The 27426-nt window shown below is 41.9% G+C and overlaps 2 protein-coding genes and 1 long non-coding RNA gene across 7 annotated transcripts in view; 2 read left to right on the forward strand and 1 right to left on the reverse strand.

Moving 5' to 3' along the window:
* MYLK (myosin light chain kinase) overlaps positions 1 to 17821 on the forward strand; it is a 331910-nt gene extending 314089 nt beyond the window's left edge. For all 4 annotated transcript variants that reach the window (XM_030579826.1, XM_030579827.1, XM_030579828.1 and 1 more), the window contains 5 exons: positions 9872 to 10024; positions 11223 to 11346; positions 12618 to 12747; positions 13868 to 13999; positions 15649 to 17821. In XM_030579826.1, the coding sequence (XP_030435686.1) occupies positions 9872 to 10024; positions 11223 to 11346; positions 12618 to 12747; positions 13868 to 13999; positions 15649 to 15887 (778 nt within the window). In that variant the 3' untranslated portion in view covers positions 15888 to 17821. The remainder of the gene's footprint in view (positions 1 to 9871; positions 10025 to 11222; positions 11347 to 12617; positions 12748 to 13867; positions 14000 to 15648) is intronic.
* LOC115659546 lies at positions 4 to 20551 on the reverse strand. Its single transcript, XR_004002579.1, has 2 exons — positions 20340 to 20551; positions 4 to 737 (listed from the first exon to the last, which is right to left on the reverse strand). It is a non-coding gene; the product is annotated as an uncharacterized LOC115659546 (long non-coding RNA).
* Positions 20552 to 20677: 126 nt separating this feature from the next.
* Positions 20678 to 27426, forward strand: part of HACD2 (3-hydroxyacyl-CoA dehydratase 2) — a 40302-nt gene continuing 33553 nt past the window's right edge. The window contains exons 1-2 of one of the 2 annotated variants that reach the window (XM_030580138.1): positions 20756 to 20824; positions 23365 to 23404. In XM_030580138.1, the coding sequence (XP_030435998.1) occupies positions 23379 to 23404 (26 nt within the window). In that variant the 5' untranslated portion in view covers positions 20756 to 20824; positions 23365 to 23378. Of the gene's footprint in view, positions 20825 to 23364; positions 23405 to 27426 lie in introns of both variants that reach the window. The other variant, XM_030580137.1, reaches the window with a different exon arrangement.

A 27426-nucleotide genomic window follows, 5' to 3' on the forward strand; every position in this document is an offset into this window, starting at 1 on the left:
TCATGAGTTTAGCCATCTACAATTTCATTTTTCATTGTGAGGTTTCAGAAAAATACAGCTTATTGAAAGAATATTAAGTTTACATAAGTCAGCAGCAGTCCATGATCACTTAAAAACACATTGTTAAAATGTCTTTCATATGATCTTTAAATATTTATCCTTCTTTGCTGCTTAAAAGGATCACCTTTGTGTCTTGCAATCTAAATCTGTTTCCTTGCGTGTACCTTGACTTGTTATTGAAGGGTTGCTTGTGAATCTCTGGGTTGCCGCCATTGATGTTACTTATCTTAGAAATCAGAGCACTGAAAAATTTATGGTAGAAAAAGAATATGGCTGAATTATATGTGTTTAGCAAATTTACACCAATAAAAATGACTAGTTACATTTTGAGTTTCTCCAATCCTGACTATATCCTTCGAAAATCTTTAAGATGAACTAACAAATCCCAGTGATGCTGTACCAGTTTTTAAAAAAAAATTTAATTCACTATTTTACATCTACCACTGTGTAAACTAATTAATTTTTATAAACAGTTTGTATCAACCTAATGCAAATGTGAGGTTGGTTACAGTTTCTGCTTAGATGGTCTTTTTATGTAGGTGATTGATTATATACACTCATAATCTTTGAGCAGATATTTCTAGAAGAGTACATAGATGAACAGGGTTTTCATTCTTGCATGTGAAGAGCAATTGAAATTATCTGACTCCAGCTTCGACGTGTTCAAGTTTGATGTTCTGTAACAAATAAATATAATAATTCAGTTGGGAACAGCTTTTTTTCTTTCTGTCTTTCTCATCACAATATCACACTCTAATTTAAGTCCATTTGCTTATGATTCTTTAACAGGATTGCTCTGTATTCTTGAAACATCCTACTTTAGTAGCAGGGAAAGGGTTTAGTGAGTTCTTCCGGATCTGCCCACTCACTGAGACAGGTGACCCATTACCCCATCTAGTTACAAGAGAGGTAGGAGTGGTTATCTAGTGGGAATAGATCTAGGGTGTTGGCTGAGCAATCCTAAAACAGGAACCCGAGGGGCAGCCATGCCTACGGAAGAAGGTTTGAGCAGAACTTTATCTTATTGGTAATTTGTTGCTAACACCAAGTGCAGAGAGCGTATGACTCTGCAAAGTGTTCAGACTTTGCTTTAGAGTACTATGTGAAAGGCACATGCTCACAGGTTCCTCTCATTTATTTTCTCAAATCTTGTCTACCTGTTAAGAAAATGATACTATTAGACTTTAAAATAAAAAAGAAGAATGCCTTGGTCAGATATTTGAGGGACAAAGTGTGTGAGGCAGTGTCATTTATTGGACCAGCTTCTGTTGGTGAGAGAGACAAGCTTTCGAGCTTACACAGAGCTCTTCTTCAGGTCTGGGAAACTAAGGCCTGGTCTACGCTCTGTGGGGATCAATCTAAGTTATGCAACGTCTGCTATGTGAATAATGTAGCTGAAGTCGACGTACTTAGATCTACTTATTTGCGGAGTCTTCATTGTGGTAAGTTGATGGCTGACACTCTCCCATCAACTCCACCTGCGCCTCTCTCCCTGGTGGAGTACTGGAGTCGACGGGAGACCGCGCGGTGGTTGATTTATCACGTCTGGACTAGATGCGATAAGTCAACCCCGACTAGATTGATCGCTGCCCCTCGATCCAGCGGTAATATAGACAAGCCCTAACTCACTGCTAAATACACAGTGAAGCAGATTGTTTATCATAGGTAGCTAATATGTTTCAAAGTGACATTCAAGGTGAAGTGGCCCATTAAAACCTCTCTAGTCAAAGGAGAGAAAGGAACAGGGCAGGAGGCATATGGAGAGCAGTTGGGGGTGAGGGGGGTTTAATGAGTTACAGATTGTTGTAATAAACCTATTAAACTCTCTGGAACGCTCCCACATCAGCATCAACTTTCTAGACACCATGATCAGCTTCAAAAATGGAACCCTACAGACAACTATATATTTGAAACTCATGGATCACTATGCCTACCTTCGTAGATCCAGTAACCACCCCAGACACACCAAGAAATCTGTTATATACACCCACGCACTCAGATATCACAAAATATGTTCTGAGGAGAAAGTCCAGGATATACACATGAAAACTCTCAAAATCACCTTCACCAAACAAGGACACTTCAGAGAAGCAGATCGCATCATGGAACGGGCCACCCAGATACCCCAAGAGAACCTGCTTCAATACAGAAATAAACCCCCCTTCACCCTCACATCCCTAGTTGTCACCTACCATGCCACTCCGGAACCCAAACAGTATATCATCAAACTACAACTCTCACTCGATGGGGATCTCCATCTTGAAAAAAAAGTCTTTCCTGAGCTCCCTCTTCTGGCCTTCAAACAACCCCGCAGCCTCTCCAAGCTCATCATCAGAAGCAAGCTCCCCACAGACCAGACACACCAACTCAATGGTACCAGAGCCTGCCAAGAACAACAGATGGAAAACCTACAGACATATCTCTACTGTTACAATGATCAAACCTGCCCCAAAACACACCTTTCAAAATCCGTGGGTCCTAAACATGCCTATCTCAATTTGTGGTGTACCTCATCCAGTGCACTAAATGCCCCAATAACAACTATGTGGGTGAAACCAGACAATCACTATGTTCTCATGTGAACTCCCACACGGAAGATGATAAAAGACAAAAACACATCACCACCTGTGGAGGAACACTTTTCACAAAGCAATCACTCTATATCTGACCTATCAGTCCTCATCCTCAAAGGAAAGCTGCACAGCCCTTTCAGAAGAGAAGCCTTGGAGCTTAAATTCATAACTTTGCTAGACACTAAAAATCATGGACTGAAAAGAAACACTGGTTTATGATTTATTACAACAATCTGTAACCCACTAACAACCCCACTCCAGCTGCTTCTCCATATCCTACCCTACCCCATCCCACCCCACCTGTCCCTTCCTTTCCTCTCTGTGGCTGGAGGGATGTTTTCAGGCCACTTCACCTTGAATGGTCCCTTGAAATATGTGGTAACTACTTAGGCTAAACTATCTGTTCTATCTTGTAGTTAGTTTTTATTTTTCCATGCTATTCGTGTTCAGTCCTTCTTAATCATCCCAAATAAATCATTCACTCCAGTCATTACATAATTGTTTTTGTTCTTTACATTTCCTCCATTGTATCTATCTCTTATTGTTTGTCTTCCTTTTTGATCTCACTGTCCTGTTCTACTTCTTGTTTCATCATCGTTAGTTAATGTATTGACTTTGAAGTAACATGCCACAAAAACTATGGGTTGTGTAAATCATTTCCATTTGTCTATTTTCAGGGTTTCTCTTTGCGTTCATAATAACCTTTGTCTAATTGAAGCATAACCGTGATGAATTCTTTCCAGCTGTCTATATGCCATTTAGCCTTGCAAGCACTACAGAATTTTTGTTTATTTTTACTATTCTTGGCTCTTTTCTAATGAACCCTTTTGGACAGCTGTATTGCTAACATTCAATAACATAAAACTCTGCCTAGGTGGAGGCATGACCAGGAAGCTCTGCACACTGCCTCCGCCCAGAGCACTGGCTTTGCAGTTCCCATTGGCCAGGAACCATGGTGGTGCTTGCAGGCAGAGGTAGCGCGCAGAGCTTCATGGCCATGCCTCTGCCTTGGAGCTGAGCCAGTGGGATGTCGCCGCTTCCAGGGAGCCTCCCAGGTAAGCACCACCCAGGGTCCACCACACCGCATCCCATGTCCCAACCCCCTGTCTTCTCTCACACTCAAACTCTGCTGCTGCTGGGCGAGGGAATGTGGTGGCTGGTGCGGTTGGTGCGACTGATGTAGGGGCTTCCTGAGATGCCCCTGAGCCAGGCACACCGGCCACAGCAGACATCATGGAGGTCACAGAAAGTCATGGAATCCATGACTTCCATGACAAACTCACAGCCTTAGTTATGATCATGTTCACCTAAGTGTATTTCCTTCAAATTACCTGCTAGGGTTTCTAGAACCAATGTGTTTGATTCATTCTAACAGTTAGTCAGTTTTGCTCATTTGTCACTGGCAATATGTTGAAAGGATTGTAAAGTGGAACTCAGCATCCTTGAGATCCAATCACGGGAGATGCTGAGCATGGCAGGCAATGCTCAGTGAGTGATTGTGTGAGGCATTGAGCATGCTCAATTTCCTTTGATTAGTCATGGTCTTACTGCAGGAATTACTGGATGAAATTCTATGGCATGTGTTGTGCAGGAGCTCAGGCTAGATGATCTAATGGTTCCTTCTGATCTTAGCATCTATAAATATAGGCACTCAGAATCTTCCAAGAACACGTACGTAAATATTGAGCATTGTCAAGAGAGTAAAATATCTCAGTCCTGTCCTTAAAAATGGAAATTGCAAAAGACTTTTAAAACAAATTGTGTTTAGAATGCCAGAAAGATGCCTAGTTAAGTAGCTGGAAAAATGTTTTCAGTAAACAGCCTGATATTCGTCTAATAGTAAGATCATAGCTTAAACTCAAAATTAATTTTCCTGGGCACACGCAGCTCATTTTTATCACTTAGCTTTCACATTCCTAAAAGGAAATTGTTTCCATAATCCATCAAACCAATTGCTAGGCATTTATTACTTTAAATGGCTATTAAGAAGGGAACAACTGAGTCCCCAGGTCAAGAAGTTCTGCGATAAAGACAAGAGCTTGTGGGTACTGCATCCATTAGCTGCCAGTTTTTCTTTGTTTTGTTTTCTGAATACATACAAAGATATGGCCTTCCTTACAAGTATTCCCAATGCAAATCAACTGACTCACACTTTAACGCAGGAGGAAAGGAACAGTTGTATGGCAGAAAGAGATCTAGGGGTCATAGTAGACCACAAGTTTAATATGAGTCAACAGTGTGATACTGTTGCAAAAAAAGCAAACGTGATTCTGGGATGCATTAACAGGTGTGTTGTAAACAAGACACGAGAAGTCATTCTTCCGCTTTACTCTGCGCTGGTTAGGCCTCAACTGGAGTATTGTGTCTAGTTCTGGGCACCGCATTTCAAGAAAGATGTGGAGAAATTGGAGAGGGTCCAGAGAAGAGCAACAAGAATGATTAAAGGTCTTGAGAACATGACCTATGAAGGAAAGCTGAAGGAATTGGGTTTATTTAGTTTGGAAAAGAGAAGACTGAGAGGGGACATGATAGCAGTTTTCAGATATCTAAAAGGTTGTCATCAGGAGGAGGGAGAAAACTTGTTCACCTTAGCCTCCAATGATAGAACAAGAAGCAATGGGCTTAAACTGCAGCAAGGGAGATTTAGGTTGGACATTAGGAAAAAGTTCCTAACTGTCAGAGTAGTTAAACACTGGAATAGATTGCCTAGGGAAGTTGTGGAATCTCCATCTCTGGAGATATTTAAGAGTAGGTTAGATAAATGTCTATCAGGGATGGTCTAGACAGTATTTGGTCCTGCCATGAGGGCAGGGGACTGGACTCGATGACCTCTCGAGGTCCCTTCCAGTCCTAGAGTCTATGAGTTATTGTGGCCTTGTAAATTCTCAACAGCATGGAAGGTCCAGATGTAGGAAAACCTGATTGAGTTTTAAACAACAGTATTTTGAAATAGTGTTTGGAAAGCACAGAATAGAGGAGAGTGTTTTGGTTGCTTAATGTACAATGGGCTGCTACATGTAATTTACTAAGTACAGTAAATGCATAATAAATCAATTCAAATGAATGCATTTTAGAGTTTACCAAACATTCCTATATGTCAACCACTCCATTTTTTCTAAAAACAGACTCTTTTCTCTCCCAGCTTCCATCAGTCTTACCCTGAGCCTCCAAGCACTTTGCAGGACAATGATATCGCTTCTCCCACCATTACCCTTTGTTAGGCCTCAGAAGTTGCTGCAGTGACGTTGATGAGACTTAGGCTAGGTGTACACTGGGTGGGGGGGATCGGGGGTCGACCTAAGATACACAACTTTTTGTTCAGGAGCAGTGATATTGTTGGAGTGTGTCTGACTGCATAAAAAGGAGGTTGAAATGGTCAGGGCTCAGAAAGAGCCAACAAAGGAGGCTGTTTCACCCACAGATGTGGAGCATTGCGGCCCTGAGTCAACAAAGCACTTGAGCGCATGTTTAATTTTAAGAACAAAAGTAGTCCCATTGATTTCAATGGGACTGCTCACATGCTTTAAAGTTAGTCATATACTTAGGTGCTTTCTGGGATCTGAGCCTTAGAGCACCTTACAGAATTGAGTCTCTATAGTACTATGGTTCTCTCTAGGTCAAAATTTTAGGTGGAATACATCAGATGTTGAAGATGAAAGGCATATTATTATATCCTTAGTCCAACTTCCTGCCAATCCAGGACTGTCTCATACAGTACTGCATTCTAGAGTTTTGGTACTTGTGACCCTTCTTTCCTTCACATCTGCTCATTAATTAAGGGGACTTGTCAAAGTGCCCTTCAGTCCTGTGCTGCAGATGCTGGGCTGCTGAGTTTAGGGCAAGCATATCCTTGAAGGTTTCCTTTTGTAATGTGCGATAACCAGTCCGGGATGCCTTTTATGGTGGAAGAAGGAAGTTCTGTCCTGTTGAATGATCCGCTCTGAATAGCACACACAACTGGGGTGGAGATCATGGAATCCAAATACAATAAATGTTTCTTGTGTTACCATGTGGATCAGTGCCCCAATTCACTTCTATTCTTTTACTGTCTCCATTTTCTGATATGCAGCAGTGGCATGCTTGAGTCACTGTGAGTGGCTTGATACACAGTGGCCTTCACATATTGTAAATGAATTGTTCATTGTTTACTCGACCATATACAAAACACAAATAGACTTGGGTGAAATCCTGGTCCCATTGAAGTCATCAGGCATTTTCCCATTGACTTCAATGGGGCCAGGATTTTATTTATCACCCACAACTAACAATAGAATGGTCCACTGGAAGGTTCATTACATGGGCCACCAGAGCAACACTTACAATAAGCGTCAGAATGAAAGCTAAAAACACATAACCAAAGATCTAGGCAAGTGCCCTATAACCTTTGTTTTAAACTACAGGTATATAAAAGGCATTGCGAGGGCTTGATCCCAGGCCATTTGCCCTAAAGCTCAGTACAGTGTTTTAAGATTCTTCCCCTTCCTAGTGCCTCTCCCTCAAATTAATATAGTTTTTGTAAAGACAGTTATCTTAAAGACATTGAGTCCAAGCATATTGAAAAATAATCTCCTGGATAGACGTGCCCTCTAGTGGTAGTTGTTTTAAACAGCAGTTAGTTAGCAACTATTTAAACCAAATGGAAGGCAACCTGTCTTGAAAGAGCATTCTTAAGTATGACAAGGAGAGTGAGTTAATATCCTTATTTGGACCAACTTCTGTTAGTAAGAGAGACAAAATCTCAAATTTCAAAATCTCAGCTCTCTCATCAACAGAAGTTGATCCAATAAAAGATAGTATTTCACCCACCTGGTCTCTGAATAGCCTGGGACCGACACCACTACACTTATCCTGCCTACATTTTTAAGAATGTTTTTAATTGAATTGTGTGCTTAAAAAAAGACGAATTTCCATACCATGACAAATCAGAGCTAGTGAAGGGCAACAAAGCAAATGTAATGGGAGTCTGGGCAACTTTGATACATTAGTGGGACAGAACCTTCATCCCTTGTTCACTAGCTTGAATCTAGCCCTTGCTGGTAGTAACCAAAAGTTACTACTCTCTGACAGCGGCATAGGAGCCTCTAGGGTTCATGCCCACTTTCCTGACACTTGAAGGGACACCAAAGCATTCAGTGGATTATGACAACAGTATTTATATCTTCTTAAGCAATAGTGACAGCCTTGTCTGCTTTCACTTTTTGTGAATGTCAGTCATCAGGGTAAGCACTAAGGGACCGTGGTAATGATAATATACATTTACTTGATTCCCAGAATGAAGAGACTCCACTGGGCACAGTTACAGGCAGCTGGCAATGCACTGACCTATAATGATGTACCTGTCTTTCAGTGGACTATTCTAGACCAGAAGTTCCCAAACTTTTTTTGCTGCACCTCCCTTCAGAGATTCATGTCCTATATGTGCCCCTTTGGCACAAGGGTACTCAGATGGTGTGCAGTTTGGACCCCAGAGGAAAGGAGAAAATCCCCACATGAGCAGCCAGGGAGGGTGGAGGCTCTCACACACCTCATTTGAATCCCAGCAACCTGGAGTGGCAACTTGTGTTCATTGGTTCTGCACCCTCCATGCGTGTGTGTGTGCACACAGTTGTGTGAGGCCTTTGCTGGGGGGCCAGGCCCATGCACACTGTCCCTGCCATGTTGATTCCCAGTGCAGTCATAGGCAGAGTGAGAGCGATAGAAAGGGAAGGAGTTCTTGTGAGGCTGTGCAGTTCCCATGACAGTTGGCCAACAGAAGGATGGTGGCTCAGTGCTGAGCATATTGGGATGGGGGCAGAGGAAGAGAGCAAGGATTCTGGGACTAACCTCCTCCCACCCACCCTACACTAGGGCACAAGGAAACAGGGTTGAGCTCCCCAGGGATTTGGACCAGCATACACTGGATACCTTGAAGAAACAAGAAAAAATGAACCAGTCAGGTCTGCCCCACAATTTAAAAACCAACATTCTAGACAGTTCCTTGCTTCCACCTAGTGGTTGGATTAACAGAGCTGCCATTTTAGTTTACCATGTACAAAACAGAGGTTTTAGAAAAATGTTTGAATCCTAGTGCTTCCTCTTATTAGCAATGAGCCAAAACTAGGATTTGAACAACTCCGAACTCTGGAAAAGACTGGCTCCTGATCCAGATCTGACCTCTGTGGCTTATTTCTGAAAAGGGCCAAACTGAATTCCTGGATATGAATGTTTCTGAACTTTGGAAGAGTTCAGATCAGTATCAGAACTTTGCAGCTTGGGCCCATTTCTGTTCTTGATGTCGCTATATGTTTATAGAAATGGATTATTATAGGCCTTCTTTGACATTTCCTCAGCTGATTTCTAGATGCAATAATACTGAGTTGTCATCACTTATATAGCTTATATTAGGTTATAGTGTCACTTAAAGTGCTGCTCTACTTTGAAAAGATATTCTGTAAAAATGGCAAGATGAGGTGGAGGTTCCATGTTTGTACATGTCTCTCCCTCAGTGACAACAGATCAAATTTGCTCAGGACAAAGGTATTTCTTCTAACTGCCAGCCCTGCAAACTCAACCTCACATATCAGAAACTAGCTATGTTATTTCCTTCTCATGCATCATCATCAGTAATAACAGACCTGAAAGCCAAATTATGTCTGCAGATACATTTGTGCAACTCCATTGCCTAGAGAGAGGTTGCACCATTATAACTGGCCTGTAATCAATTTTTAGAAAAGAACTTTGTTAATGCATGAGACGGGACAGGATCCAGCTCTCACTTCTAGCTATGTTGGCCTTGCCTGAGCATGAGGAGTAAAAAGCACTACAAACTTATTTCTGTCACTAAAGTTAGCAAATATGACTTTGAATATACACAAGAAGCAGATCTGGTGAGTTACTGTATCATCTTTGCATAGTCATTATCTGAGGAGAACTCAACCTTCTATGTAGCAAATTATTATGGTATCAAACTCTAACTCTCCACTTCATCTTTACCTAATTGCTGTTGTCTCTCCCCAAAATGGGGAAGTATAAGAAAGAGAATTTTTCTCTTTTAGCTTTGGGAATTTAAATTCTAGTCCTCTTCCCATTTATTTTGCCTGTATATCAACTTTCAAGTATATTATTTTAAGTTGACATGCGACTTCTCCTGATACAGATTTTCAGAGAGCAAAGAGCTGTCACAAGGATGTTAACTGTTATCTATGCTCATTTAAAGACTGACACTGTTTTGTGGGTGGTTGTTTTTTTTTTATCCCCAGGGTCAGTGGACTTTCTCCTTTCATGGGAGACAATGACAATGAAACTTTAGCCAACGTTACCTCAGCAACCTGGGACTTTGATGATGAAGCTTTTGATGAAATCTCTGATGATGCCAAGGACTTTATCAGCAATCTGCTAAAGAAGGATATGAAGTAAAGCTGTTGGACTTGCCATACTTTGCACTTTCCTATTTAACTGAACTTGTGCACCTTTTGCTCCCACACTCTGAATATCTTTCTTTTTTACACAAACACCTTGGGCAGCAATGAATAAGGAGCTCTGAATGCTCCAAAACTCTGTGTCTTTGTGTTCATCACCACAGTCATCCTTCACTTGATGCTGCACAGACTGGAATGGAGCACTTTAAGTGTCTGCTCATTCATTTCACTTCTTTCCCTCAGGGATGGACTTGTATGCCAAATATATCCCATGGTGTTGTACTATGTGGTTTGAGCGATCATCCTCATTAATATAGTGATGTAACGCATGGGAGCTAGAGAACCCAGCATGAAATGCTGCTTCTTGATCTGAGTGGATTGCAATAGGATTTTGGTTTTTCTCACTTGTTTTTAAATGTGATGCCCCTGAGTGGATGGCTCTGACATGACCATACATGTCCTATGACTCTCATAAAGCTCAGTTTCACAAAAGCCCTGGGCCATCATCCGTTTTATTAATAATAGCAAACATTTATATTATAGTAGTGCCCAAAGATTCCAGTCAAGATTAGGATCCCATTGCTGTGAACATTGAACATACCTAGGGAAGAGACAGTTCCTGTCTTGGAGGGTTTACAGTCTAAATGATCCAAAACAAAGTGTTATATACTTATAAGTTATAAGCAAGTGAATACAGAGGTGAACTGTCACAGCTTTGTTAGACATATATACTTGTTAAAATGTATTTAATGGGTGGGAGAGGTAAGATGAGGCATGGCAGGAATAGGAAAGTTAGTCAGAGTAAGAGAGTAAAACGAGGAAGAGGAACAGTCACTGTTCGTCAGCTGCTAAGCCATGATCAGCAAGCAGGGTTTTGTAGGCATTGTAGCAGAGATGATTATGCTGTGGCTATAACATTTGGCTCTTTTTTGACAATATTTTATTAACATTTTTATAGCGTTTAGCCTTCCCCACAAAAAGCCTTCAAAATCTGTTAAACTGGGCATAGATAGCGAGTGTGACAGATAGCAAGTAACCACAGCTCGTAAGCAGCTGTCCCATTAAGGCTAGCTTAGTAAAGTATGTAAAGATCTATTGCTTAAAAAAGAAAATGGGAAACAATAACATAACAGCAAATCGATTCTATCCTGTGTATTGGCAACACTGACTTAGTCTCTTTACATAAAAACAGGAGCCGCTTAGATTGTACTCAATGTCTTCAGCATCCTTGGCTGCAAAAAGACACCAAAAACATGGAAGCCAAAAAACTTTCCAAAGATAGGATGAAGAAATATATGGCCAGAAGAAAATGGCAGGTAATAAAGAGGGCAAGGAAGTGGGTTAGATGCCCTAACAGGTCTCTTCCATTTCTAGCTTCTGTAATTCTGAGACGTATCATTACGGAGGGCTTCTGCTGCTAATGAAAATTCAGTTGCAGCCAATGCACAGCTGCAGTAGAACAGCTGTGGTTTTTATTGCTAATTTAATGCATGGGCAGCAGCGGAGGTGTTGGTGCATAAATGTCACAAGTGCTATCAGAAGGCTACTAAAGGCTTTGATTCTAAGTAGGGATTTTCCCTGTCCCTGCGTCTGAGGCTCCTTGGAAGAGGAAGCTTCTTATGCCTGGAACCTTGCAGCCCCCTCCATGCTCACGGTAGGGCCAGGAATAATTGGGCCCCTAATGGGGCTGACCAGAAAGACACTTTTATTTTAGGGGGATTTGTTTTCCTAATCCAGAGACTCCCATCTTCTCTGAGCACTGAGATCTTTTACTGTTCTTCTCATGAATCATCCATCAGATGGCTTCATTAATTTTCATTGAAACATTTTGTCCCTACATCTTCTGTTTCCTTGATGCTGGAGCCACTGTAGGGGCTCCATCTGGGCTGTTCTCATGGATGGAGTAGCAGATGCATAGTGGCCTGGATCAAATCTTTTGACCAGCTTACAAAATACTGAGCAATATCTGTTAATCATATACTTTCTACACCATATACAACCCAAGTTATAAATGTTGTCAGGTGCCAATACAAACCTTACAAAGGATATTACACTTAGTATCTATACTGTAGAGTCTATTGTATCAACATCTTTTAGCATTTGCATTAGCTAATATCATGTCATTTCAGAGGCTTGCCAAGTTAAATTTTTCTAACATGCAGATGGCACTTGCTCATTCATTTCACACTAGCTGGTTACTCATTTTGTGTGAAGTTCAGTCCCATGGAGAGGGCCCGCACAAGGCCTATCTGCCATCTAAGCCCTATGTAAACTTTAATGTGAGGCATTCTCTGGTTCCTAGGCTTTGTGCTGAGCCACTACAAAGGGATGCATTTCATCCTCTGTTAAGAACAGTGATGAACCTTGTGTCTGAATCCTTTGTGGAATTTATATCTGCACCTGAACTTGGCAGCTCAGGTCTGTCTCTCTAATCTAGAACAATAGAATGATTTATTAAAGACTCTGTCCATTGACTCCCATAACCTTTGGATCAGGCCCTAAGTCATTTGTCCACAATTCTCCTGCTACAGAAAAGACGTGTACCCATTAGGTTAAACTGATGAGAAGCCTCTGTGTTATGTTTCAGAAAACAGGTCATGCTGTCCGAGCCATAGGGAGACTATCCTCCATGGCAATGATTTCTGGTCTGAGTGGAAGGAAGTCCTCTACAAGCTCACCTACCAGTCCTATAAATACAGATAAAGTAGACCTGAATGGTAAGGAACTGCACTGAATTGTAAAAGTAATAACAATTTTTATTGATACAATGTCCTCTATCAAGTCGGAACAAAGAGTTTTATTATAGAAAACCTTTTAAATAGCATCTGTCATATAAAACCAAACAAAATCCTAAAGACTATTGGAAACTAGCAAAGTTGCATCATTAAGAGTGTGTGTGTGTGTGTGTGCGCACGCGCGTGCACATGCACATATGCATGCGCTCATCAGGATTGGTCTATTACTCAGAATGGTTTACTGCACATACTGGGAGGCAGAAAGTGCTTGCTGTAATGCCAAGTAATGAAGGCGCATTTGTCAGCTGTATTTAAATCAGCTTTGGGGAGAGAGAGAGAGAGTGTGTGTGTGTGTGTGTGTGTGTGTGTGTGTGTGTGTGTGTGTGTGTGTGTGTGTGTGTGTGTGTGTGTGTGTGTGTGTGTGTGTGTGTGTGTGTGTGTGTGTGTGTGTGTGTGTGTGTGTGTCCACTATATAATATTTTGCAAGGGATGTATGTAGTTTTCATACAAATAACAGCACTAGCTGTGTCTAGGAGTGGAGCGCAGGCAGCACTATGTAACTCCATGCACAATGCTGCCAGGGCTTCTCAGACAACGGACAAAATTTTTAAATACATGTGCCTAAAGCTAGGTACCCAAATCTGTATTTAGAGACCTTAATAAATGACCTCTTTTTCAGGGGTGCAGTATGCAGCAGCTGCCATGTAACTTACTGTGGATGGCAGGTGTGCAACCCCTCCGAAAATCAGGCCATTTGTTTGGGTGCTTACATATGAACTTTGGCCATCTAAGTCAGCCTAATTACCAGGAAATGCCCAGCCTAATGGTCATAGACAGATACAAGGACAGAATAATGAAATTATGTTATGTTGCACTTTGCCATGTGTACATAACTCATTCTGTTTGATAGTCTGAATCTCTGGCTGGCTGTTAAAGACTAGCGCAATAGGGTGACATAGTCTCACTGTTCCATTAGTTTTATAGCATTAAGCATAATGAAAAAAAAAAAGAGCTGGTTTCTGCAATTGTTTGGTTGTTTAAAGAACCCCACCGTCATTCCTAGGGAATTTCAAAATAACTAACCCTCCTTTACTTTCTCTAGATGATGCTGCCAGGGCTTTCCTTGAAGCAGTGGCAGAGGAAAAACCCCATGTAAAGCCATACTTTACTAAAACAATCCTGGACATAGAAGTTGTGGAAGGAAGTGCTGCTAGATTTGACTGCAAAATTGAAGGTACTTTAAATTAATGTCTGTGTCATCCTTTTGCTTTCTCCCCTCCCCTGTCATTTCTCTGTATTGCTCCATCATGCTTTTTTGCTTTAGTTCCCTTCAGCTTTGCCATTATGTGCACACTTACAGCATGGAACATGTTGCAATAATAGAATATATTTTGAGCCGCTTGGTGATCTCCCATGCTTGCCATGAAAAAGAAACCAGCTTCTACAGAGCTCCCATGGGCAAGTCATTTAATCTTTCTCCACGGCTAAGATCCCTACCTCACAGAGGGATTGTAAGGGTAAATTAATTAACGTTGGTAAGTGTTCAGATACTGCAATGAAGGGGGCCATGGATGGATAGAATAGATTAATGTCCTGTGGTAGAACTCCAGACTCGCAGTGGATTAGTACTGGGTTCCTAGCACTTAGAGGGCTCCTGCTTTTTACTGATTTGTTTAAACAGGGAGACATTATTGGGTCTTTATTCAAGACTTTGCTGATGCAGCAGGCAAGAGAATAGTCTGAGAGCCTGTGCTCTCCTGTTTGCATGAGCAGCTCCTTATTGTAGTTCAGTTGTGTTGGAAATGTTTGCTTTCAGCAGTCTGACACTCACATTGGGATGGATAATCAGGTGGGTGTGATGGGAGCTTTAGATGTGTAACATGAGAGGAGAGTTCTTCTCCATCATCTTTTTCCTCACCAAAGTTGCTGGTCTCTTTCTCAGAGATACAAGAGAAGAGAAGCAAATGAGAAGTTCCCTTTCCAGCCTGAGCAGAGCTCTCTACTCCTTTCCTGGGGAGAGGGAAGTGCCCTGCAGAACAGGGGAGTGAGAATAGTGTGGAAAGCAGGGTCGAAAAAAATTCATGAGGGCAGATATATGTTTCTGATTCCTTTCCTGCTGTCCCCTGTAGAGATTTGTACCAACATGACCACTTTTTCCAGGCCCCCACTTAGTCAATTTGATTAATCTCAGATTGGCCTGTGTTCTATTACTGGGGTGAGAACTTCAACCCCACTATGGTCCCTTTGTGTTGGATAAAAGAGCCTGAGCAATGTAAAAGGTCTCCAAAAGGCCTGGATCTGATGTGGGGAGAATTCCACTGGCCATGGGTATTGCAATACTGCCTTTCAAAGACCCCCTCAAAAGCCCTGGCATGGGGGCATGCTAGGCACGAGTTGGACATGCTGAGGACAGGTGGGGCCACAGCTCGTAGAACTACAGAGATTCTGAGCAGCTTTGCTGCCTGTAAAGCAGCATGAGAAGGCTGCCCTAACTTATTGGCACAGCACACAATCTCATACCCCTAGTATTTAAATCTCCGTGTTGGGGATTGTTAAGACGGCAAGCACTGTGAATGCTTCATGTCCTAATAGGGAGCCTCAAGTCTGTCATTAGGGACCCGTACTAGTTGATGACTGAGCTGCTGTGAAAAGCTTTCTTCTTTCATTAGAAAATAGTGACAAGTCAGATTAGTGAATACTTCCACTGTTAATTTCAGATTTTTGTTATTTGTATGGAAGTGGCAGCAGACAACTCTTATTTTCATTGGAATTCAGTAGGACTACTCGTGTGCTTAAATTTATGCATAAATCTATGTGGGATTGGGGTCTAAAACATTTAGTGTCTTGGCTTATTGCAGCTGCTGTTCTTTCCCACTGTCACAGGCTACCCTGACCCTGAGGTAATCTGGTACAAAGATGACCAATCTATTAAAGAGTCTCGTCACTTCCAGATAGATTATGATGAGGATGGGAACTGTTCTTTGACTATTTCTGAAGTTTGTGGGGACGATGATGCCAAATACACCTGCAAAGCTGTTAATAGCCTTGGAGAAGCAACTTGTACCGCAGAACTCATTGTGGAAACAATGGGAAAAGAAGAGGAGGAGGAGGAAGAAGAATGAAACAAGACGCAAAGGAAAAGATATTTGAAAAATTACATTATAAAGACTATATCTCTAAAACTCAGAAAACCAAGTTATTAAAAACACCTAGTGTGATACTTACATCACTGGGGGGAAGGTGTTGTTTTTTCAGCATTATCAGTTGATACCTGTTTGTTTTATTTATGGGCATTAATTGGAAACAGCGGGCACTTTAAGTTGCTATGGTGATTGGATTTAGTTTAAGCAAGTCAGTTGTTGCCCAGCCTATTTTTAATGTGAAAGTATCATACTAATCTACAATTATAACCTGAATTTATAAATATCCTATTTATTGAGCTCATTCATTTGCACCGTCACTCTCATCAACCAATACTATAGCTGAGGTGGCTCCCTGAGATCTACATTTATCTCTATGCCCAGAAATCTTATCAAACACACACAAAGATTCTATTGGTCTTAATACAATTGAACCCTACCATAGTAAAGTCATTCTTCACATAACTTAACTATAAGGGAAGGTTACACTATAACCAGCATTGCAATTTGCACGTAATAAAATGAAACAATCTTAGTCTTTCCTCCTCTTTAAAATAGTTTCACTGTCTGTCTGACCTTTACACACACACACACTTACCTCTTCCAATTTGCTATTAGTATATTACTAATTCCACTAATCCTAGACCTCCGTGAGTTTGTATGAGCTGATATTTCTTTCCTCACCTTTAACCAAGTGATTCTAACTTATCTATTTTCTCTTGAGGTGTCTGTTACCCTGGTACAGGTACAGATGTCTGCTTTAGAAACAAACTGAAAATGTAAAGAAACAGAAACCTTGCGGTTGTGCTTGTCATTTTAATAAAGATTCATGGTTCATATAAGTGCTGCTGGGAACTATAGGTTATTGTACATCCATTAACTTTTATCTGTGTGTGGAAACCGAGTTTAGTTAAAAATTTACTTGTACTTTATCTGGCCATTACAAAACAGCTCTCAACTGATTATTAGCTGGAAATTGCCACAGATTTTTAGAGTTGCCAAAAGAAAAAAGTAGTTTGGATCACAAGCTTCTTTATACCAAGCAATTACCAAGGAGCCTTGTGTACTCTATGTGCTTGACAGTCTAGTTTTCATCTTGAGCCTGTCAGGAAGGCTTTCGCCTTTCAAAAATTTTTTGCAAAAAACACACAAAAATCCAGAAAACATGTATCTTCTCAAAAGTGATTAATGCATGCAGACTGAGCAACTTTCCTTTACAATCTCACTATTGGCACTTGTTAATTCTTTTTGTTCAAGGGTAATATCAGAGGTCATAAGATGATGTGCGTAATCCAATGAGAATACATTTCCAGTATCTGTACATCATTCCAAATATGTGTTTTTTTCCTTTATTCCACTTTTTGTGTGTAGAGTACAACAATTTTATTTCAAGGAGTACCTTTTAAAAAAAAACTTCATTTTGTTCCTCAAATTAAGGTTTCGAGTGTACTTTTATGCAGATGTATATGATATCAAGTTTAGGATGTTGGATATTACCTAGTTTTGTGTGTTATATTATTTGCTCTTTTACATGTCTTTAAAGTAACAAATCAAGCTCAACTAATGTGGATCACATAATGGTTTTTTAAATAACTGCTTAGCTCTTTGTTGCTAGGTTCAAATTGCCAGCACCAGCATGTCTTTTCTTTTTAAGTGGGTAAAGAACTCTTGTTATACTAAACACAATATTGCCACTACTCCTTATAAGGAAAGATTTTTTTTTTAATCTGATTTAGAGCATACAGAGTTTTCCTCACATTTTAAATGTGTTTAGGTAACAATGGAGTGTCTTTTGTACCTTAATAAAATATGCTAGTATTTCCCCATTTTGTTAAACCATCAGAATTGGGAGAAATGAGAACACTACAGCTGTAGTTACTCACAATTTCTAAATAAATAAATAATACCACAAAGCATGCTGTTTGTATAATCAATTGCAGACTCCAGTTTATTCACACAGGCTGAGGAAGGCAAACAGGATCTCTCCTGATTCTCTCCTATACTGAGATCTACTTAGCACAGGAATAGGGTGGAGAAAGAGTGGCGGGGTTATGCCTCTGATTCTCATGGTGCATCTGCTGCCAGTTCAGGCCTATGGACATAAATTAGAGCTGCTAGGGGCTGCACTAATTTACACCACTGGCTGTAATCATTATGGGACCATAAACTAGAGAATCTGCAGAGCATGGGCTGGAGGAAATTCTCAGTTGGCCAGTTAGGGCCAACTTCTAGCACTTTCTGTTACTTCAACAGCTCAAAATGGCTGGAACAGGGAGAGAGAATCTGTCCCAAAGCTTAGACAAGTGTATGTGTAGATTAGGGTGACCAGATAGCAAGTGTGAAAAATAGGGACACTTTCAGGGAGGGAAGGGGGTTGTTGCATATATAAGACAAAGCCCCTAATATTGGGACATCTGGTCACCTGAGTGTAGATATATAAAAATGTTACGCTTCTGCAAACTGTAAAGTCAAGCATATTTACCACTTGTGGTGCCTTTTTCATGAAAGAATGTATACAATCCTCTAATGTACGATAATAGTCCAGGCACCATGCAGAACATGCCCAAAATAAAACTCTATGCGTTTGAGAAATATTCTGTTTTTCTAGAAATGCATATCTTAAGCAATACTTTAACATTCGAGAAGCACTGGTGATTTGAAGAATCAGAGCCTAAACAGACTTATGCATGTGCTTAACTGTATTCATTGAAGTCGGAGACTACTCATTTACTTAAAGGTAAACATTTGCAGGATTGGAGTTTTAGGTGAGGTTTCCGCTGATGCATCTACCTCCAACAGCACAGCTGATGCCTCACGCTCTCAAGACACAGTTCCTTGCACAGACTGGTTCACTTTACATCTGCTTCTATTTCCTTTGCCTCAAGTTCAACTCTTCTGACTTAAAGCATGAAAAAAGCCTGAAGGCTGGAATAGTGGCCACTGCCTTCTGCTACTCCCATGCAAAGGCTCCACTGTATGGCCAACCCACCCCTGCTTGCCCACAGAGAAGATATCGCCGGGCTTAAGTGGTACAGTTCTCCAGTCTTTAATGAATTTCCCCCTCTGAAACCATAGGGACAAAAAAGAAACCATTGGACAAGACATTTGTCTACACCAATGGTTTTCAACCTTTTTTCATTTGCAGATACCTAAAAAAATTGAAAGGGAGGTGCAGACCCCTTTGGAAATCTTAGATATAGTCTGTGGACACCCTGGGATTGGTGGACCACAGTTGAAAATCACTATTCTATGTCAACAACATTTCACAGACCCCTTAGACATAGTCTGCAGACCCCCATGGATCCATGGACCTTAGGTTGAAAACCACTGGCCTAAACCATTAATGACCCAACAGAACCTTATTTCTAGACCTCACTGAAATTTCTTTACATATTTAGTTAAAGAATCCATGCTATAAATATTGCCTTAAAAACTGTTTTATTGTAAATTGTCTTTAAGGTCCTTAAGCCAAATTGACTTTAGATACACGCACATAGTGCACTGAATTCAGTGGGAGTTGTATTTGTGTATGTGAAAGCAAAATTTGGACTTTGCTCATGCTGTATCTGAGACAATGTCGTGTGTGTGCATGTATCCATAGTGTAGACACTAATTTCCTCATATCCTTGTAAAGCAGCCACACTATAAAGCCCTGTAGCGTAGAAGACAAAGTGAGTACTACAGTGGGTTCACAGAATATTTATAACTTCAGTAAAAGAAAGAATTTAATTTCCTCCCTTCATTGCTGTACTTTGTAAATTAAAAAATAATCTGGCAATATAAAACATCTAGTTATACTAGCTCTAGTTATACCTGGGTCTAACAAGCCACTGAAAGTTGTGGAGTGAGATCAAGAAGAGAGATTTTACTTTGTATTTTAAAAAATTGCATGGAAGTCATATCATTCTATTAAATGAATGGGTTTTTTTTAAATAAAATAACTCACTGTGCATTTTATTCCTTAATCCACATTTCAGTCCTCTACTGGTCTCTCAAGCAGATCCACATGAGCACCTGCTCCAAACCCAGATGCAGGTAAATGTGGGTTCTGCCCATAGATCAGGCTGCCATGAGTGGTTAGAGGACTGGGAGTGGGGCAACCTAGACTCTAGTCCCAACTCCGCCCTTGACTTGCTGTGTAACTGGGATGCAAGTCACTTTAGCCACTCTAGCCCTGTTCAAATCAGGACTTTTGCAACGGACTTGAATAGGACCAGGATTTCATCATCGATCTTCTCAGGGACAAAGCTAACACCGTCTTTCTCCATTGGTGCAGTGCGCTTGGGGCAGCCGAATCTGGTAATAGTTGATGTTTTTCTTAAAGCCCCAATTCATGGAGTAACGTGACTGCAGAAACAGCTCAACTTTCCTTTAAAAACAGTTACGCGTCCAGCCCACGGGGTTGCAGAGAAAAGCTTAAACCGTGAAACTTACCACGGCTACATCTGAAAGCGAATACAAAGCACCGCCATGTACTCGGATGGCATTAAGCTGGGGGAGAGGGGCCATGATTTTCATATGCTCGGGGCCGCAGGCTGCTCTGAGGGGCTCTCTCCTCACAGGCGCCTTCCCCAGGGAAGGGGCCCCGTGCACGCAGCGCAGGTCTCATTTGACACCAGAGACCGCTCCCGCCCCCGGCTTGGCGGGAACGGAGACCATCTCCGCCCTGGCTCAACCGGGCGCTGGCGCCTCAGCGCGCAGGGCCGGGAGGGCCCCGCCCCCGCCCGGGCGTGCTGAGGAGAGGCGGGGCCGCGCAGCCGGCAGTTACTGGGCAGGGCGACAAACATGGCGGCGTCTGGGAGCGGCGGCGCTGGCCGGGCGGATAACGGCTACGGCAGCCAGCAGCCCCGGCGGAGGAAGGGCCCGGGCGCTCTGGCTACGACCTATCTGGTCATTTACAATGTGGTGATGACGGCGGGGTAAGCCGGGGCGGGGCGCGGCTCCCGCCTACTCTCTGGGCAGGGTCCCGCATCCCATGCCGGGGACGCCAACCTCCTCCCGGCGTGAGCCCGGTAGTAGCCAAGGAACCGGTCCCCTCCTCCACCTGCCTCGCCTGGTCCAGGGGCACCAGCCTTCGCCCGCGGGGTCCCGCCTAAGCTCTCCTGGGGGCTGCAAGGCGTGTCTGAGGGGCGGGTTTCAGAGCCCAGGTAGGGAGAGCAAGTATCCGCCTTCCTCGCCCCAGAGCCCCACCTCTAGAAACCGCCCTTCCACCGGTAGGAGAAGCTGTTCCCAGGTTCGGCCAGACCCGCCCCGACAGGAGGGGAGTGGGGGGGATTCTTCAGGATCGGCTCCAGGAATTATTTGGGGGGTGTTCTGTGGCTTGTGTTCTACAGGAGGTCAGATTAGATCAGCGGTTTTCACACTTGTTTTTTGGCGACCCAGTTGAAGAAAAGTGTTGATGCCCCTGACCCGATGAGGGGGCTCAGGGCTGGGTTCTGGGCTGGGGGTGCAGGCTCCGGGGTGGGTCTGGGGATGAGGGACTCAGGGCTGGGGCAGGGGATCGGGGCGTGGGCTTACCGCTGGTGGCTCCTGGTCGGTGGTACAGCCGGGGTGCAGAGGCAGGCTTCCTGCCTGTTCTGGCACCCCAGACCACACTGAGCTCCAGAAGCAGCCCACAGGTCCAGATCCTAGGAGGAGGCTGGCAAGCATTTCTGCTTAGCGCTCACCTGGAGGCACCTCCCAGCTCCCATTGGCCGGGGGAGGGATAGCTCAGTGGTTTGAGCATTGGCCTGCTAAACCCAGGTTTGTGAGCTCAATCCTTGAGGGGGCCATTCAAAATCTATCCGGGGCTTGGTCTCGCTTTGAGCAGGGGGTTGAACTAGATCAGGGGTAGGCAACCTATGGCACAGGTGCCAAAGGTGGCACGTGAGCTGATTTTCAGTGGCACTCACACTGTCTGGGTCCTGGCCACCAGTCCGGGGGGCTCTACATTTTAATTTAATTTTAAATGAAGCTTCTTAAACATTTTTAAAGCCTTATTTACTTTATATACAACAATACTTTAGTTATATATTATAGACTTATAGAAAGAGATCTTCTGAAAACATTAAAATGTATTACTGGCACGCAAAACCTTAACTTAGAGTGAATAAATGAAGACTCGGCACACCACTTCTGAAAGGTTGCCAACCCCTGGACTAGATGATCTCCTGAGGTCCCTTCCAACCCTGATATTCTATGATGGTGCTTGGGGTGGGGAACAGCATGCAGTGCCCAGTGGCCCCCCTGCCTACGAGCTGCACCTGCTGCTGGCCACTTCCAGGGGAACTACTAGTTTTTACTGGCTGCCCACCAAGGCCCCTGGGTGCTAAGCAAGGTGACCCGGTGCCTTGGATTCCACTGCATAGTACTGGCTCGCAACTCCAACTCTGAAAACCACTGGACTAGCTTATCACCATGGTCCCCTCTGGTCTTGGAATCTCCAAAATAATAAATAAGTGACTGGGGACTGTCATACTGGGCAAATTGAGTGAGAACTTTCTTTTTTTTTAAAGCAATTTTAGGGTCTTGCTGAAACATGGACTGAAAATCTTCCTTTGCAAGGAGGAGGGACTTGGGGAGGAAGCCTTAAAATGAATCCAGATAACCAAGACTTGGTCGATGTGGTACCGCGAAAACAAATCTGACAGGTCTTGTTCCTTTGGAGGAAGATGCCCTCATTTGTGATTAGTGCTCATGAGGTTTCAAGTCCCTCCCTCTTGTGATGAAACTTCTCTTGTTACATGTTTCAGCAGGACACAGAGTGCAATGCTTATTTTAAAATCTTTATTAAAATAGTCTCATGTCAGCACACATCACTGATGGTGAGCTGGTGGATTTCAACTTGCTGGATGATTTTACTTTCCCTTAGGCATCGCTGTACTACAAGATAGTCCAACCCACATTAGGCACACAAAGCTATGTACGAGAATAAATCTATTGTGAAATGTATAACGTATGCACATTTATGATATAAACTGTGATTATCTAATGGATGGAAAAATCTCTGTCTTCCTTTCTGGTATAATTAAACTGTTTGTTTCATAAATGTGTAATTACATGAGCAGTAAATAAAATACACAGCTGGAAGTCAGCAGCTCTGGTTTGCTTTCCATCTTGCTGTGATGTTCCTATATGACTTTAGCTAAACTAACTCTCTGAGCTTGTTACTCCCCATTTTACAGATGCAAAAACACTTGCCTGAGTCACGGGGCTGCTGTGAACTTCATTTGTTTGTAAAGTGCTTTGGGATCCTCAGATGAATTTTGTAGAAATGCAAAGTTGTTACATTCACATACACACAAACTTTATTTAAATGCAACAACAACTTTCTTTGTGAAAAATCTACACCTTAAAAAACACACACAAGTGGGGAAGTAAATAAGGAAATGATCCAGACAGTTCCCTCCAGCCATATAATTCTTTATCACTTGTTATAACCTCCTTTTCTGATTTATTTATTTTTTGCCCAACTTTCCAGAAAACTGCACTCTCATGAGGTGTGGTCTGCAAAATTTCAGGTGGGCTGTTTTTGTTTTGGGGAAGCTTGTGGCAATGGGATGAAGAAGCATGGTCCTAGTGGTTAGGGCACTAGCTTAGAATTTGCAATTAAAACCAAGTCCCCAGATAGAATTCCTGTGTGACCTTGGGCAAGTCTCTGTTCCTCAGTTTCCCCCATCTGAAAAATGAGGATAATAGTTCTTGTCTGCCTCACAGGAGGGTGTTATGGGTATGACTATCATAAAGATTGTGAGGTGCTCAGATGGGTGGGGGGAGAGCTATATAAGTACCCAAGGTAGATAGTTTTAATTTTTTTATGGAGTTATTTCAAACTTTGTAATTACAGATTAAATGTTTTTAAGTTACCTTATCTGCTAGTAAAATCTTTTATTAGAACAGAATAAGTGTTGATCAAAACTTGATTTTCATTGCTTTTGATTTTCATGTTTGTTTTGTATTTCTCTGAACGTAGACAAGGGGTGGGGAACCTTTTTTGTGTCACCGGCTGTTGACTGACAGGGAAAAAAAAATCAACCACAGGCCACTCACCCAGGGTGGAACAGAGGCTCAGAGATTCCCCCTGCAGCAGACTGGATGAAATTAACTAACAGGCTGGATCCAGCCTGCAGGCCCTAGGTTCGCCACCCCTAACTTAGACAGTGACCATAGATTAGTTCCCTTTAAGGTTTATTTATAGTCAGTGTCTAATTTTGTTTGCACATTCTCCTACATCAACACAATGCCGCATTATTTGATTGCCAAAACATTTTGGAGGGTGGGGAGGAAGAAACATTTCTACAGGTTGAAGTTTTCTAAATAATTTTTTATATATCAAATTTCAGTCCAAATATGACCTGATGATCTCTTGTGGCAGACAGACAAACCCCACATAATAGAGAAAAACCTACTATGTTTTAATTTTGTTTTGTAACTGAATATTCCAACATAAAAAAGTTTTTCCTAAAAATGGCTGATGAGTTCTAAAGAATGCCAGTAAGAATTTTTTTAGATGTGGGTACAGTTTTGTGGGCATATGAGGGATAAAGGAGGAATTTCCATTTTAAGCTCTTCATGAGAAAGACTATCACTTTTCTGTTTAGTAAAGTGCCATGCTTGCTCTTCTACTCCTGGAGGAATTCTGCGCCAAAACATTAAAGCCTGCACGTAATATTTTAAAATTCTGCATATTTTATTTGTTAAAATAACACAATATAATCATGCCAGTGTCAATTATTTTGGTAATTTATTTCAAAATACCTGTCAACAATTCTCCCAGCCAGGGGGCCAGATACCCCCACCCCTTCCCCTCATAGCCCAGCCATGAGGTGCACCCCCCAACCCAGACACCCACACACACCCCAGAGCCCAGCTACAGGGCCTCCTTGAGCCCAGACACTTCTATCTCCTGTCCTCCCAGAGATCCAGAGGGGGAGAGAGCCAGATGCTGGGTCCTGGGCTTGTCTGGAGTTTCCTGCACGTGGCCTCCTTTCTTCAGAGCATGCCAGGAACTGGAGCTGCTGGGAACCCTCTAGATCCCTCCTCCTCCCCGCAGCTGTATCTTCTATTTGAGTTTAGGTCAGGAATAAACAGCAGGAGCAGATGAACACTGAAAATAATAAAGATCCTGTTTACATGCTGAAGTCCCTATTCTTGCCTTCCTCCCACACCAAATAAGCTCTGTGTGAAGGAAAAGGCCACCAAAAGTTATATAGAACCATTTTTAAATAAGAGCTCACCATGAGGCTCAGAAGTTCTTTAAAAACTAGATATCAAAAACAGGGCATAGAGCTATTTAGCTGTCTGGTTGGAATCCAAAACAGATCAGTGGTTGCAGTCATCTTTCACTGTTTTTGTGCTATCTTAGATGATTTGGTGGTCTTAATCCATTTCCTAGTGAAAGGTTTTGTTGATCTGGACATCCAATCTGTGCATTAGGTGTCACATGAGTGGCCGTGGGAGGCAGTGTATTGGGCTGACATTAATCCTGACTTCTCTCAGCCCTTAAGGTGGGGGGGCCCTTCAAGTCAGTGTTGAGCCATAATGGGGAAGCTTACAAGGTTACTACCTATGCTGTACCAGTTCAGTAGCTAAACAGAACTTGGAATACATCAATTTTGAGGCTTTTGCATGTTTACAAAGGATAGCAGCTTTCATTGAATGGGAAAGGAAGATAAAAGGAGCAATCAAATGAGAAACTTAGGCATGGCATAAGATCTGTGTGGGATGAAAGGAAGTTGAGGACAGAAATATTAAGTCCTTAAAAAGAGAAGCTTTAAATTTTGTCTGGATTACTGCTTTCAGCACTAAATGCATTTTAAAATATAATCATTTTATAATTAAAAGAGACTGTAATTGAAATTGTTGTACTTCACAGTATTTCTAAAATCAGCCATCCAACAGAAGAGAGAGAAAAAGGCAGGAAAAGGGATGGAGCTACTTTAGAACCCCATGTACTTTACCAGTTGCTTGATGTGGGTGTAGTCTGTGTCTGCTGCAGGGGAATCTGTTGTTATGCCACCACGCATAACCTGGAGCTTTAGCTCAGTTTCTCAACAAACCTGAAGAACGAGAGAGAAACAGGCACTCGCAGGTATAAACAAGACAATATCAACTTTCTGACAATCTAGTTTCAAAGGGAATCCTTGTGTGTTGCAGAGGATAATCTTACTGGTATTACAGTAACATCCTGGCATATTTCAGATAGCAGTCTTTTGAATAGCTAAATAACTTAACTCTTTACATATAGTAAATACTTAGTTTATCAAGGCATTGTTCCCATTTTCTAGAAATAGTGGAGATGGAAGTAAAATAGCTTTTTTAATTGCATCAGTGAATGCTACTCTGTACACATCTTTGGGCCTCAACGTTCTTTTATTTGGGCATTGAAAAGCCTGTGTTTAAAACATTAAAAATAAAGTTTAAACAAAAAAAGAAAAGGTTGATGTTTACCATTGAAGTTGGAATGATGTATGTACACAATAATATTTAAGGGCAAAAAAACCTCTTAAGCCTTTAATACATTGGAAATAAACAAGGATAGTAGGAAAAAAAATTGAAATACACTTGCAGTTCATGCAATGTCTTCAGTACCGTTCCATGTGAAAAATCATATTACGTACTCAAAAAGCTATATCGGCACTACGCTTATCTGCACACATAGCTTCAGTCTGTCAACTAAGAGCTTGTCTACACTTGAAACACTACAGCAGCACAGCTGCAGCGCTTCAGTGTAGACAGTATACCTATGCTGACAGGAGAGGTTCTCCCACTGGTGTAGGTAATTCATCTCTCTACAGTCAGTAGCTAGGTTGATGAAAGAAATTTTCTGTCAACCTAGTGCTGTATACACTGAAGGTTAGGTTGGCTTAGCTTTGTTGCTCTGAAGTCTGGATTCTTCATATCTGAGCGATGTAGCTATGTTGACCAGGCCTGTAACACTGCTTTCTTCTTCCCATCCTGCAACAATCAATCTGAAATTAAAATTCACTGTGTTTTTGTCTGTTAACAGCGTTGTTTATAAAGCTGTTGGGCCAGTTCATGGCTTCTCATACATCTCCCAGCGCTGCAGAACTGAATTCCCAGGATCCTTGCTTTCTGCTGAGTTCACACTGCCCTGAAACTTGAGTTCCACAGTATCGATTTCCTTTGCTGTCCTGCAGAGCATAGGCTCTCTGTAGTCTTATTGAAAGTCTGTCTGAGGGACCCAATGAAACATTACACTCTAATCAAAATTTCAAATCAGGGAAAGCTAATGACTTATAACAAACAATTTAACCAATTTCAGATCTTGCAGAAAAGTTGTCCTTTGTCTTTAGAATAAACTTGGCAATTTTTCTAACAAGTTATAGGTGAATTAAAATTGGGGTTTATGATGCAATCCTGGTTGTAATCTTAATTATGGATTCATGTCTATGGTACCATAATAGTCTTTCTTACAATATTTTTAATAGTCCATTACTTTGTTCATATTATTGAGAAAGATATGTGGTAATATTGTACTATGTGCATCTTTCATCCGCCGTTTGTTTGTTTTTATTTTAAT

Source organism: Gopherus evgoodei, chromosome 11 (assembly GCF_007399415.2).
Source record: "Gopherus evgoodei ecotype Sinaloan lineage chromosome 11, rGopEvg1_v1.p, whole genome shotgun sequence".
NCBI classification, from domain to species: Eukaryota; Metazoa; Chordata; order Testudines; family Testudinidae; genus Gopherus; species Gopherus evgoodei.